The 14,724-nt window shown below is 39.6% G+C and overlaps 1 protein-coding gene across 3 annotated transcripts in view; it reads left to right on the top strand.

Moving 5' to 3' along the window:
- CCDC171 (coiled-coil domain containing 171) overlaps window positions 1–14,724 on the top strand; it is a 3,960,104-nt gene that overhangs the window by 2,528,270 nt on the left and 1,417,110 nt on the right. For all 3 annotated transcript variants that reach the window (XM_044061288.1, XM_044061289.1, XM_044061290.1), the window contains exon 18: window positions 1,829–2,049. In XM_044061288.1, coding sequence (XP_043917223.1) covers window positions 1,829–2,049 — 221 coding nt within the window. The remainder of the gene's footprint in view (window positions 1–1,828; window positions 2,050–14,724) is intronic.

Genomic DNA, 14,724 nt, shown 5'->3' on the forward strand with positions numbered 1-14,724 from the left:
CTTCATATAAGGAACACTTTGGATTTTTGCAGTTACCAGCTAGGGAAAAAAAAAAAACTAAATCCATACATAGACATGCGTTTATAGAGGTTTCCTTTGCAGCCACCTTTGTTTTAAAGTTTCTGATGGATTCAGGGCAGCATAAATAATAATAAATGTTTTTACTTGTTCCCATTGTGGTTTCTATTCAGGTACTAAAATTAGTTTATTTTTTCTTAAACTCCTAGATGGCTGTGTTAATGCTTTGCTTGGAAATGGCAAAATTCCTTGTGGAATTATTCTCTTATCCTAGTGCATCTTTCAGAGTGGTCTTGGATTTGTACACATTTTTGTGTGTTTTAGTCAAGTGCAGCAATCACATAAAAAATTAACAAGGAGCCATGTTGTAATTTACAGAGAGAGAGGCCTACAGTTGTCAGTTTAGAATCCTTTTGCCATGTTGAGCAAAAGGAATCGGTAATGTGGGGCTGAACTTTCTGACTGCTGATTTATGAAAGCATGAAACTGTTCAGTTCCTTGGAGTGCAGCGCAGTTGTAGCAGGACCTTTTCATAGATTTTGTGTCATTGATATGTGCACAAGAAAGGGAAAATAATTTTATTTCTGTTGCATTCCTAAAACAGCCTTGCTGTTGTCTTCATTTTGACACCCTTACTTGTTTCATTGATTGAGTTCAGTTAAAGTTTCAGTGTAAAGTTGTTAAAAACATATTAAGCCTATAGTTAACTTTCTCAGCATGTTTTGATTTGTCTACAGCTGCATTTAGTTTAAAATTAGCTTACAGTAGTTAGAATAATAGTATCATCAGAAATAATAGCACATGGTTAGCCTGCATATGGCATATGTGCTGTGTAGAATGACACATATATGCACTAAGCATATGGCACACTTGTTATTATGTGGTGAGTTGTCTAAAACATCCCATTAGGAATAGACATTTTGTGGCTACTCTTAATGCATGTTATTTCCTGCAGCTTTTTTCTTCACATTGCTGCTTAAATGGGTTTGGGTAATTCAAATTAATAAAATGTGCAAAGTTTCTTTGACTGCATTCCAGAGAATATCTCATACTAAATATACAAATCTGTCACACTGTGACCCTTTGTAACTCTCTTACAAGTTGCTATATTAACCTAACCTGTTGATAATTGGAGAGAGAAGGTTATTAAGCCATAAATAAATCAGTTAACTTTATCTGAAATACCAATTGGTAGTAAGAGCACTGACTGATTTATTTACATTAAACTCATTTATTAATTACAGATTTGACAAATCTAGCAGTAATCATGACATGTTAGGTGTGTGGTACCCATAAGTTTTATATGAGAAGCATGATTACCAGAACCCCTTAGGGAAATAAATGATTGCAGCTGTAAAATTTTAATTGCCTTAGAATAAAGTAAATTATGTTCTGTTCCTTGAGAATATAAATAGTGTGTCATTAAGACTGCAATCCCTAGTCGTTAAACTATGCCTGTATGTATATATTTTCAGTCTTTGTGCACTGGAGGGTGATTTGGTATTAATTGCTGATTTTGCTTTAATACAATTTTGATAGCTGCATTAAAAACATCTGACTACAGTGCAGAGTATGGAGCAATACACGAGTGTGATATTTTATCTGGTACTGTTATACCAGATGCTTCCTAATTGATTTTCTGCATTCCGTGGCACAAATGTCCTCCTCTCAAACATCAAAAAAGAGTAAGTACATATAGGAAACAGTTAGTGTGTTTATGTAGGGTTATGTAAAGAATAAACGTGTGTGTTCCCAACAATGACACTCTGGATTGTTTTTTGTTTTTAAGTGGTACATTTTTTCTTCTCAGATCACAGCTGTTTTACTTCTGGTCACTTACTTATAAATGCTGCTCAGAATTCATTTACAAAGCTCATGAACAGACTGAGGACAGAAATGGACAATGACTCGCTGGACAGTTGTGTGAACTACTATGATAAAAGTGCATTGATTCAGAGACTTAGCCATGGGCTTCACAGAGTTAACACAAATATTCTGAAATCGGGACACCCAGTTTCGGTTTCCATCAAGGTATGTAGGAAAAAGGTGGTCTGCTCTCAAACTATATTCTCTTGTGTGGCAGGGCTAGCTCAGAGCATGGAATATTCTCAATGCTTTCTTGCACTTTACATCTTTGCTGTACTACACATTATGCTGTTGTTTTATTTTATTAAATAACATAATATAAAATGGCATTAAAATGAAAAGTAACATATAGTTCCATGCATGCTCACTGGTACTGGAAAACATTACATTGTTTGAAACAAAAGAACAGGAGAAAGTCTACAGATAAGAGAAGCCATGACAGTGAATAATACTGAGAACTAATGACACGGAATCATGTCACTGAACTACCGCCTCATGACTAATGTTTACGTGCCATGTTTGACTGATAGTGAGTTTCCATGGGTTAAAGAATCCCAACTCGTAAGGGGCAGGACTTTTAGTCGTGCCTGTCATTTCTTTATAGTCTTCCATTTGCTTTAGAAGCATAAATAGTGTTTAAAACTGTGATTGCTGCCTGACATTTCATGCAATTTTAACATAAATAGACCAGCCGTTTGAAGAGGATAATCGGCACTCTGCTCTTCTGTGGTACTGAGTGGAGTAAAGGTAATGGGTGCATGTATATGTGTATGTGAGTGTATATGTTTTAGTTATTTTCATGTAGAGGAGGCAGATGGTAAAGCTATTCAAATGTGCTGCATCTTGAACGCAAAAATCCAAGAACCTGCTGTTACTAACTCTGTCATGCTACACACATCATGGTAGACACAGTCTTATGAATGTAGATTCACCTCTTTCTTTCTTATAGAACTGCTTAAGTACTTTGTCTCTAAGACAATATTTTCCTTTTTTTAATTAAAAAAGTAATAAAATGTATAAGTAAAGACCATACACACCATGGGGGTCCTTCCTTATTCCCATAGGTCAGTTCACACACTGCTCTTCATAATGTCTCATAAAGGTACTTCTGGTGAACTCCAGCCTCCAATATGACCACGCACCTTACAGTCCCTTTTAGGGCATTCATTCACCTGTCTTGTGAATTCAAATAGACTAGGATACTGACCACACTACAGATTTTAAAGGAATTGTGGGAGAGGATGGATAATGGCACCAGTTTGAAAATGTATGAGCAGAATAACATGAACCTTTTCACTATGAAAGTCCTCAGAGACAGGTGAATTTTTCCTTCTTTTCTATTATTAAAAGAAAACAAAATGCATTATTTTGGAGGAATGTTGTTCATTTGATATTTTCTACTACCCTTAAGGATTGCCTTGTACCTGTTGCATGCAGTATTGAATTCTGCTACTGCTTTTAACCCTTACCTATTTAGGAAGTTTGTGGGAGTGCACTACTATTTATTTGAAATAATATTTTTATTCCTTCACTGAGCTGTACACTTTGTAATTCCAGATTCAATTCTTTTATTGTAAAGCATAACTTCATATGAAATAGAATATCTACTTAGATCCAGTGACTTGTTAAGGTGCCTCCTTGAGTGGGTCTTGTGGTTTGGTTTATCCTCTCTAACTTTGCATTCATCATCTTTATCTGGCAGTTGTCATACTTGGAGATGGGCATACACCTGTGATGATCTCTTCAATAAAATTTGGCTTCAACTCCACATTATTCCCTCACACTTGCTTGTACTTTTTTAACACTCAGACATCAAATCTCAAGTCGTGTTACTAGTAGAAAGTTCCATGCTCACATGTTGTTTTGCTGTTTTTTTGACAGTATTTTGGAATTCAAGCATATTGGCAGAAGAAGGTTCTTCACAGTGTTGATGGAAGGATCTCTCTTTATGCAGTGGGTAGATTGGAGTTTCATCTCAAAAAATTTTACTTGGAAGACAGGCTGGGGTAGATAGGTCTACATTGTTTACTGCCTGTTAGTTATATCAAAAGTAGGGTTTGCCTAGCAACAAGCAGATATTCAGTTCCACTGCTTGAGGGAGGCCCAATCCTCACCTCATACCATAACTCATTGCAAGGTATTCTCACCACAGTTTCTTTCCTGATTAGCTTGGCCCTGCGTATGCCCAGCCTGATAATGGGTAGTAGCTCCCTCACTCAGTCCTTCATGGTTCAGTATACACTGAGCTAAGAGTTGTTCACTTAGGGTGTCTTTCTCATTGTGGCTGGACAGATCAGTCTTTGTAAAAAAATGAAACTACTCTACATCTTTGGCTTAGGCTTAAGAGATTGGGCACTAGTTTTTTCTTGGAAGGACGGCGGGTTTCACCCTTTTGGAACACATTTGGATTATAGTGCCTGACTTAGTGCAAACTTCTCCTCCTACTCACAGGTAAAGACAGAAAACCTAAAAACATACCCATATTTTTCAGAAATGGCAGATAAGCCTTTAGAAAGTTGCGAAGCTTGGACAATGTCAGTAATGATGTACCTTTTTTTCCACTACATGGAAAATTCTAGACAAAATGAAACATATCATATGTGAATCCCAAGGGAAGAATGTTCTTGATGATGCTGTGACTGCAGTGTTAGCATTAACTTTTACTATTGTCTTTTAGTTAAAAATAATAATAAAAAAAAAAATAAAAAAACTGCACCAGATGCAGGGTTGCTCAGAAAGGGGATCCTTTGTGTTTTTTTCATTACACTCCTAATGGGGGTATGAGATGGTTGCAAAGTGTTTTCCGTTAACATCCCCAAACATAAATTCACCAGTGTACCAGTAGAGATTCCTACCCAACCTTTTTCAAAGAAGAGCTTTTTTGGGAGAATGAGATGGTTGCAAAGTGTTTTCCATTATCATCCCCAAACAGAAATTCACCAGTGTACCAGTACAAATTCCTACCAATCATTTTTCAAAGAAGAGCTTTTTCAGGTGCTTAGGTGGCACAGACTCTGATGACAGCATCTGTGTCAGTCTTTTGAACTCTGAATGGTCTACAGTTAATTTAGAGGATCATTGCATCACATTTGATGGTATCTATAGGCTTTCATGTACACCTGAAACTACTTCATTTAAAAGAAGAAAGAGAGGCACCACCTATGTGGCATAGAGGAATGGAGCCTTGTCTGAGGCCCCAGACTACCTGGCTTTGATTAGTGGTTCTAGAGCTGGAGAAACTGTACAGAAATAAAGATAAGTGATGAAGTTTTGTCTGTTCTCCCCTTTCTGTGGGAAATTATGGCAGCAAATGTCACAGGGTCACATATTCTGTCAAAGTTCCCAATGGAGCCAGCAGGGCTTTATGAAGGTAATGTTACTCATAGATGCAAGTGACCACCATTGCAGCACCTGTTGCACAACTTCCCAATATCTGTGTTCGGGCAGGGGGAACAGTAAGGTTTAAAGAAAAATGCCTGTCCTTAGTGGCTGAATGACTGTCTTAGCGTACTACAGCTGTGTGGGTGGCTAACTGGGTTGGCAGGCATATCAGAGAAAAATGTGTACAAAAATAAGGTAAAGAAAAGGAAAATATCTCCTGTGTCATCATTGGAAGGGAAACACTTTTATGTGAAGCATATTGATTCATCCCTGGACATAGATACTGATTTTGAAGAGCTACATTCTTTAAACCCTATCTTTTTCCACCTGCACAGAAGTTGCCTTCTTTGAAGAAATTATTAGCATGGCCTGGGGTTCTGTATTTTTCAGACAGTGATGGTGTCTTTCCAAACAATTAGTTTTACAAACCAATGAAGTCAGAGGAACCATAGTTGTGGGCAGTGCTTCCTCTGTTGCAAGCCTTTCAAGACCTTACTGTAGCACTATTAAGCCTCCAGATCCACAGCCTTTCCCCCCCCAGTGGTGCATAAAGTTAGTACATATTTTTACTGGGTAGACATAATCTTTTCAGGAACCTAAAGAAAGACTCAGTTGCAGTTTCCAGTATAACTTCATAATACCAGAAACGTAATTGTAATTAAGCATTAGATGTGAATGCTTTCTTTTCTTGAAGATGTTAAGCCAGAGGTACTGGATGCCACTTTGTATACTTACATCTTGTTTGAATAGAGAGTTAAAAAGCTTATTGTATTAGCAGAGGAGAACAGTAATTCAAGGACTGGCTGGGAAGCAGAAATGTCTTGGTTCTGTTCCTCAGTATTATAGAAACCTCTCACATCCCAGAAGACTGTTCTGAAGGAAACAACTAGCTAGGTATGACAGAAGGCAGGATTTGGAACAGTACAAAGTACCTCAAGAATTACCAAATGGCCGTGTAACAGGAGATCTGATGTCAATCTTTATCTATTCTTGACTTGTGGGTTACGGTTGCGATCCTTGGAACTGTTTCAACTGTTATATAGCTTGTATCGGCCAAAAAATTCCCTTTCGAGCTGCAAGTCTACCCACAACGCCCCTCACCACATTACCTCAGATCTCATTTGCTACTCTTACGACAGCACGCATCAGATAACTCTCTTTTAGCGAAGTATATTTTTATATAATCTTATTCTTTCTTTTCATTTAAGATCTTTCTATCTTTTAATATTTTTATATAACCTTATTCTTTCTTTTCATTTAAGATCTTTCTATCTTTTAATACTCTGTCTACCCATAGGGTGTGTGCTTTATTTTTTTCATTACTGCTGGTAAATTCTCCCTCTACCATCATTGGTAGTCTTTCCCTTTCCCTCTCTCTACCGTTGGTAGCCTTTCTACTATTGTTAGTAGATTTTTTTCCCTTTCCTTTTATGTGAGTGAAATCCTATCTTCTAAAACTTTCTTCCTTTATCTTTTTCTGCCTTCCTATTTGTTTTGTCAGGAATATGGCAGAAAGGCCATAAAGCTCCAGTATGGGGTTTAGCAATGTGTAGAGTGCGGGTAGGAAGATGTCAAACTCATACAACCATGAATCCTGCATTTACTGTTTGGGTGTTCCCCATTTGACTATGTACTGTTCCATCTGCTAGGGTTTCAGTAACAGAACTCTGGCAGAGAGGAAGAATAAACTGATTCTCAAAGGGCTCCTTAAAGCCCCTTTTGAAGAAGCCTTATTCAAGACTGATCAGTCACCTCTGGCCTCTGGATGAAAATCCTCCCATTCGGTGCTGACGTCTCCATCAGCAATGATTGTCAAAAAACATAAACATGTTTCTGAGGGTTCATCTTTGGAACCAAAAGTTAAGGTTCCAAGGCTCTCAGAGTAGTCTAGATCTCTTGGCACCACAAACCACACCGGTGCCTTCTACACTGGCTATGACAACTGTTCCAAGTTCAACTACCATAGCCCTGACTTTGGCCATGGCTCCAATACTGGTGTCGACTATCACTTCTACCATTTCTGTGGCTATTTCCCTCTGAGTAAAGCAAACGGTACCAAAATTAGTAGTGTCTACAGAACCCAGGTCTATCTGTTCTCCACCGCTTGGACCCGTTCCATGGTCAGCTCCCTAGTCCATTCATAGAGACCTGTTTCACCTTCTGGATTATCCATGCACTCCAGAAGTCTTTCTGAGGTTGATATTGTTAGGTTGGTGGATCAGATCTTAACAGCCTGGGGTCTCCCATCCTCTTCTTATGCCCCTCTCCCTCCTGATGCAGAGGTTTTTTCTCCATCCACCCCTACTTATTCTCCTCCTCTAACTTAGATGCAGGCTTTAGAGCTCTTGACTTCAGTGTTTCAGGTACCGATGGCTTTGGCGCTGGCAACCCTTCTGTCTTTGGCACCCAATCTAGCTTTGGCTGCTTCGGTGTCTTTGACACCTTCGGGTCCCTGGGACTGTGTTTTCGACATCAGGCCGTGGGATTCGAGACTGCCCCAAGTTTTTCTATGGAGCTGGCCATATCTCTTCTGTCTGCGCTGGCAGGGGGTCTGACCTCTGTTCTGCTCTGTCTGGTGCGACTCTTCAGGGGTATGACACCGGTTCTGAGTTTGTCTTGGTTCTGGGTTCCCATCCCTCCTTCAGGCTATGGAAAGAGCTTCCGCCACTGCTTCATCTCAGATGGCTCCTGGGTTATTGGTGTCTTCCTCCGTGACCCCACTTTTTTCAGTTCAGCCACCAACCTCTACCTCTGGACAGCTTGCACCATGGTCACAAGAATTGCCTTCTAAAGGCACTCCCTCTTCCGAGTCCTCCTCAGATGTTCCCACTGAAGAGCCCTCTTCGAAGAGATTGTGTAAGAGAAAACATGTTGATTCTCCTGAAGAATCAGTCACAGAGGACACAGATTTCGATGAAAGGGAGGGTTCCCCACGGTCACCCTTGGAAGACGTATTCTTTGGAGACATTCTAGAGATCCTAAAATGGAGGGGTGATTGGAAGTCCACAAACCCATCTTCAGCGGAATCTGTGTACTTGCATGCTTTTGGTGCATGCCCATCTACCTTCTGGGTGACCCCCGCCCACTGACAATTTAATTAAACTAATTGCTCAGCGGGCTTGGAAGGCTCCTGACTCTGTGGAACCAGTCCCCTGGAGACCTGACAAAATCCTTACTGCTCTAGAAGACCAACCACGTTAGGCTAAGGGCTTAGTAGTAGATGCCATGGTGGTAGTGGCCACCACCAAAAAAGAACTAGCTGAAGAAAGTTCTGGTGTCCATCCCCCGAACCGAGAGTCCAGGAAGATGGACAGATTTCAGAATCAGGTCTATGCATCATCGACCTTTTCCATCAGGTCCTTGAACATTTCGGTACATTTCACAAGACTTCAAAGGGATTTGGTCAAGGAGCTGTCAGATACCCTGGCGGACGTTGTCACCAAAGGGGTCCAGGAAAAAGTGACCTCCCAGCTAGCTACCCTGGAGTCTGTCTTGAACTCGTCCATGAGGCTTATTGCACATGCAGCCAAAGGGGCGACCAGTTCAGCAGCTTCAGGCATTGCCATTCACAGACATGCTTGGATGCACCAGTCCGAGTTTGTGGAACCATTCAAATCTTCCTTCATCAATGCTGCCTTTGACTGATCTTCTTTATTTCGTCCCAAAGTAAAGGAAACTCTCTCCAGGTGTGAAAAGGATGGAAAGACTCATCTGCTGTGGACGTACGTTTTTCCAGTCCTCAAGGATCCTATTCCAGGAATCAAAGTAGTGGTAAGATGTGGTTCAAGAAATCCCAGAAGCCTTTCCAGGACACATGGTTTGGACTCTCCCCAGGGCAGAGGGGAGAGTTGTAGTGGAAGACACCATCCCAGAGGCAGCAGTGGTTCACAGAATCAGGATTCCAGGGATTTGTTTTCTGGTCAATCCTATCAGCACTCCTGAAGGGATACCTGATTGTTTATCTCTGGAAGTAGTCTAGTTGGGGGAAGATTTTCCTTGCACCCAAACGCCTGGTGACACATAACCACTGATGCCTGGATGCTAAGGATAATTTCCAGAGGTTATCTAATTCCCTTCACCTTTTATCTGAGAACCCCAACAAGACTCCCCAGTGTTCCACCCAGTCAGAGAATTCAAGCACCAATAGAGTTACAAAAGCTGCTAGAAAAAGAGTCATCCAAGAAGTTCCACCAGACCAACTAGGAATGGGTTTTACTGAAGATTCTTTTTAGTGCCAAAGAAAATGGGGAACTGGAGACCAATTTGGATCTCAGTATTCTAAACAAATTCTTCCAACAAGCAAAATTCCGGATGGTCACTGTTCAGTCAATTTTCCCCTTTTTAGAGAAAGATGATTGGATGTGCTCTATTGACTTTCAAGATGCGTATTACCACATAAAGGTGGACAAATGCTCCAGAAAGTTTATCCGCTTCCGAATTGGAGCCAGTCATTTCCAATTCAGAGTACTGCCCTTTGGCCTCACAAAAGCCCCCAGGGTGTTCACCAAATGTATGGCAGCAGTCATAGAACATCTGCGGCTGCATGGATTCTGAGTGTTTCTTTACTTACTGGCTCCTTACCACTTCCACCAGGCATCTACTACTGCAAGCTATAGACTACATTCTGAAGCTAGCCCTTCAGTTGGGTATCACGGTCAATTTTGTAAAGTCTCAGCTAACTCCTTCTCAGGACATGGAATTTATTGGAGCTTGCCTCAACACTGTTTCTTGCCTAGCATTGCTTCCACTACACAGGTTACAGAAAACCCCATCACAGGTCCTCCCACTTCTTCACTCAAACAAAATTCCTGCTGATCAAATTCTGAAGTCATTGGGTTCCATGGCAGCAGGGATCACATTGGTTCCATTGGCAAATTTTCACATGAGACTTCTTCAGTGGTTACTTGCAAACTAATGGACTATTCTAACCCACCCCATGAACCATTTAATTTTCATATCCATTCGATGCAAGAACTACCTATCCTGGTGGATGCAGTCAGAGGAGATTCTTCTAGGCCACCCATTTGTTTCCCCGCAGCCCAAGGCCATAGTCACCACAGATGATTCCCAGATGGGGTGGGGGGGGGCATTATCTCTGGAAGACAATCCAAGGCACTTGGTTCCTCTCCGAGGATAATTTTCATATCAATATTCTAGAATTAAGGACAGTGCTTCTGGCGTTGCAAGCATTTCAATCTGCCTTACCTGAAAGGGTGATAGCTATTCAGTCAGACAACATGTCTGTAGTCTGGTACACCAGCAAACGGGGGAACCAAGTCCTACCCATTGTGTTTAGAAGCCCTTCCAGTGTGGCAATGTGCTGTAACTTCCAACCGCTTTCTGACAGCAACACACATCTCTGTGACTGCAGACAAACTAAGCAGATGCATCCTCATGCCTCATGAGTGGTCTCTGAACTCCTCCTTCACCCCTGAACAACAAGTGCAGAAGCTACTTTGCCCTAATTCCCCCTCTCCACACTGTTCTCCATGATTGTACCCCGGGTCTCCTTTATGCCTTTCCCTTGATTCCTCTTTTTCTCAAGAAAGCAGCTCGGTTGAGAAGCAAAGGGATCCTCATTGCTCCTTACTGGCCTCGACAAACATGGTTTCCCTTCTTCTGGCCTCATCTGCTACATCTCCCATGGACTCTGGACCCAGTTCTGGATCTCTTGTCCCAGCCCCAGAGACTAGTGCTTCCCAAGCTAACTGCTTGGTTTCTACAGTTCTGTTAGTCACCAGGCATAATGGCATTCCTTCACCCATATGATACATTTTGTTGGCTTCCCATAAGCCATCCACCAGGAATTTCTACCTTAGTAAATGGAAAAGATTTTCTATTTGGGCTTCTGACAATGGCCTGGATCCCTTTTCAGCGCCAGTAGAACAATTCTGGAGTTTTTCTAGCTGCCATCTTTAGTAAAGGGGCTTCTGCTTCTACAATTAAGGTTATCTTAGCAGCTCTTTCAAATTTCCGTAACAGCATTGGGGATCAGCCCTTAATTCTCACAGACTTTGTAAGTTTTTCTTAAGGGCACAATCCTCTTGAAGCCCCCTTTCAAAAATCCTATCCTTGGACCTGATCCTTGTGTTACAGTCACTTATTCATCTCCATTTGAACCTGCAGTGCCTTGTGATTTAAAATTCTTTTCTTGGAAGACATTACTTCTCATAGCTGGTGAGGTGAGTCTCCGACTTAGAGGCTTTATGTTCTAAAGCTCTGTATTTAGTTTTCCATAACGACAGAATATCACTCAGAGCAAACCCAACTTTCCTTCCTAAAGTGATATCAGAGACCAATATCAATTAATCCATAGACTTGCCTGTATTCTTCCCAATTTTTTCAGATAAAGGCGAGTACTACCTGCACCTACTAGATGTACACAGGCAATTACGTTTCTGTCTAGATAGAACTAAAACATTTAGATGATCAGAAAAGTTTTTTTTTTTTTTTTTTGATTTAAGTTTATCTTGCTGTCCCCACCCCATGGCTGTCCTATAAACATTCTTTGTTCATGCTTCCTTGTTTCTTGTAGTTAGTTTTTGCTTTTTTTCTGTCAAATAGTTGCTGGTGTTTTTTTTTTTCCTAGCTTAAGGTAACATTTATCCAGTATTGCTTGATTGTTAATCCTTTGGGCTGTTTTTCCATTTTTGAAAAAAATACAGTTGTTTGAGGTGTTAGTTAGATTTTTATTTTGGTTTGCTTGCTTATTATTCAGCCAACTACCCCATGTGAGAATCAAACACGGCACCTTGTGTTTCTAAGGTAAACAATTAAACCATTATGATAACTTCCCAACTGTCTAGGATTTTGTTTTTCAGATGTTAGGTCACTCTGGGTTTTGAACCTGTGAGCAGTGTACACACAAAATTCCCCCAGCACATCTGTACATACACTGTCTAGAATGCTTAGGTTTAGAACTTTTATCTATCTATTGACTGAAATATGCAAATCATTTGAAAAAAGAAACATTAAGGATAGATATAACAAAGCTGCAATTAACAGTCTGTTGTCTGGAGAAAGAGATAATAGGCAGGAGAGTTCTAAGTCAAAAGTTCCAGAAATGCAAGGACAGGGACAAGACTAGCAAATGTGAAGAAGATACTGCTAGGCCTAGATCTCTCACTACTCTCCCAGAGCGACTTAAACCAGAAGAAGGAGATTTTGCTACTGGTATTTTAGATGCCTCCCAAAGAAACGGGTAAGAGAAAAGGGATTCCTGACGTTGCCTTACTGGTATACCGAGGGCATCTGTGTTGAGGTTTGTTTGTCTTCAGTGATAGAAATGAAAATAGTAACCCTGGCTGTGAAGGCTAAGCAGAAGATACTTCAACCAGGAGTCCTACAGATGTAGTCTTAACCAACTATATTAGAAGTAGTGAATATAATAGAGGGAAAACAACTGGAATTGAGATATTTAGAAAAGGGTAGGAGCAAACTGCAAAGGAAAAATGGGAATTGTGGAACAATACATACAGGGGAGGAATGAGGTTTAAAAGAAGGTAGGACTTAAATGAGCTATGTAATGTTTGAAAATGATAGGGTAGATTATAAGAGATGTATAATGTTTGCAACTGGGAGTGTCAGTATGGTTTGTGATGTAAAAATGCTTGCAACTAGCATTGTGTCAGTGTGGTTTGTTTTCGGTTATATAAATGTATGATTGCTTATGTTGTAAGTGATGGTTTAATCAAGATGTTTCTTGTTTAAAAAAAAGGGCAGGAATTGAATAGTTTATGTAATGTTGCTTAGGTTATATGATATATAGTAGTATATGTGAAGTATAATGTTTGTTAATTTGTTAATACAGTTTCATTGCAAATTTGCCTATGTCACAAGTGATAAAAACAATAGATTGAGTACATAAAAAGAAGACCATCACAAAATACATACTCTGCAGATAGACCTTGATCATTTAGAAGTGGTTACTGAACCACAGCTTAAAAGTACAGGTAATCTTCTACCAAGCAAGAAAAATTCTGTAGCAGAACTTTTAAACAGCATGTTACCATCACTGACCCAACAACTACTACAAGGCTAGTGCTTCTGTTCAAATTAGTTTTTCATTTTTAATTTTATTTTTTTGTTAACCAGGTGAGCCCACTGTGCATAAGTGCATTTTCTTGGGCGCCCCAGGTGCACAGTGTGGTTGATTGACTTGCTCAGATTTACACAACAGCCAAGTAGAGACTGAAGAAATCAAATAAAAAACTTCACAATGAAGCTCATTAATAATTCAAAGCTTTAATCCTCCTCAATGCTAAATTATAATCTTGATGGAGAACTCCTTTAATGGCTCTGTTTACAGTACATAAGCATCTGCGGTTTGATCTCTTTGCCACCAGCCTTGAGGATGAAGTTGAATACCTTCTCCTATCCTTCAACTCAAGACCTCTATTATGCCTTTATTCTCTTTATCCTTAATCTTGCAGGCTGAACTCAAAACTAAATTGGACATGGCAGATGTGCCTCATCTACTTTGTGGAGAATCATTGTGACAGTAAATCATAACATTTGGGGTTACCCTTTTCATGCATTTATTCTCTTAGGTAGAATTTGCAAAAGTAGTGGTGTCTTCCTTGCAAGGAATAAATGCAGGTGTCTTTCTGTTCAAGTAGGATTGAGCAAGGCTTCCTCTCTGCCCTGTTCCACATTCTGTTTAGTTGTTAGTGTTGCGTAGGACCTTTGTGATACATGCGTGTGAATCTTCTTGTGCATTGGATTTTACTTTTATATATTTCCCTACAGTTTAGTTTTGTTTGTCATCATTTATTCAACACTGTTATAGTTAATAATCTTGAACAAAGGTAAACCACAGCATTAGCAGGAACTAATCACCAATTGAAAAAATCCAAAGGAAAATGATGTAAAAACTCCAGCTTTAATCCAAAATAGACAGGAAAACAGACAGGATGAGCGCTTTCGCTATAATTTTTTATATGTTCATATTGTGTATTTTTATTTAGCACATTTTATTAAGCATGCTTTAAGCAATGTTTTTATGTGTTTATAAGTGCTTGAATTAGCATATATATATATATATATATATATATATATATATATATATATATATATATATATATATGATGATTTTATGCAATGTCTTTTTAAAAGCTATAATTAATAAATTGCTTAAGTACTTAATTAGAGTACTTAGAGAAGTATATATTACAGAGACTTTTATTGAGTATGTGTTGGATCTGAAGAAGCTACATAGCGAAAGTGCTCATCCTGTCTGTTTTCCTGTCTATTTTGTATTAAAGCTGGAGTTTTTACATCATTTTCCTTTGGATTTTTTCAGTTGGTGATTAGTTCCTGCTAACGCTGTGGTTTATCTTTGTTCAAGATTATTTTCAGCATCTTTTTGAACCTACGCGCTAACCTGCCACAGTTGTGGACATTGTATACTGTTATAGTTAAGTTTTATCAATGGTACCAGAGAAACCAGTTGTAATGCCT

The sequence above is a fragment of the Protopterus annectens genome, chromosome 2.part0 (genome assembly GCF_019279795.1).
Source record: "Protopterus annectens isolate FY-2018-M chromosome 2.part0, PAN1.0, whole genome shotgun sequence".
NCBI classification, from domain to species: Eukaryota; Metazoa; Chordata; order Ceratodontiformes; family Protopteridae; genus Protopterus; species Protopterus annectens.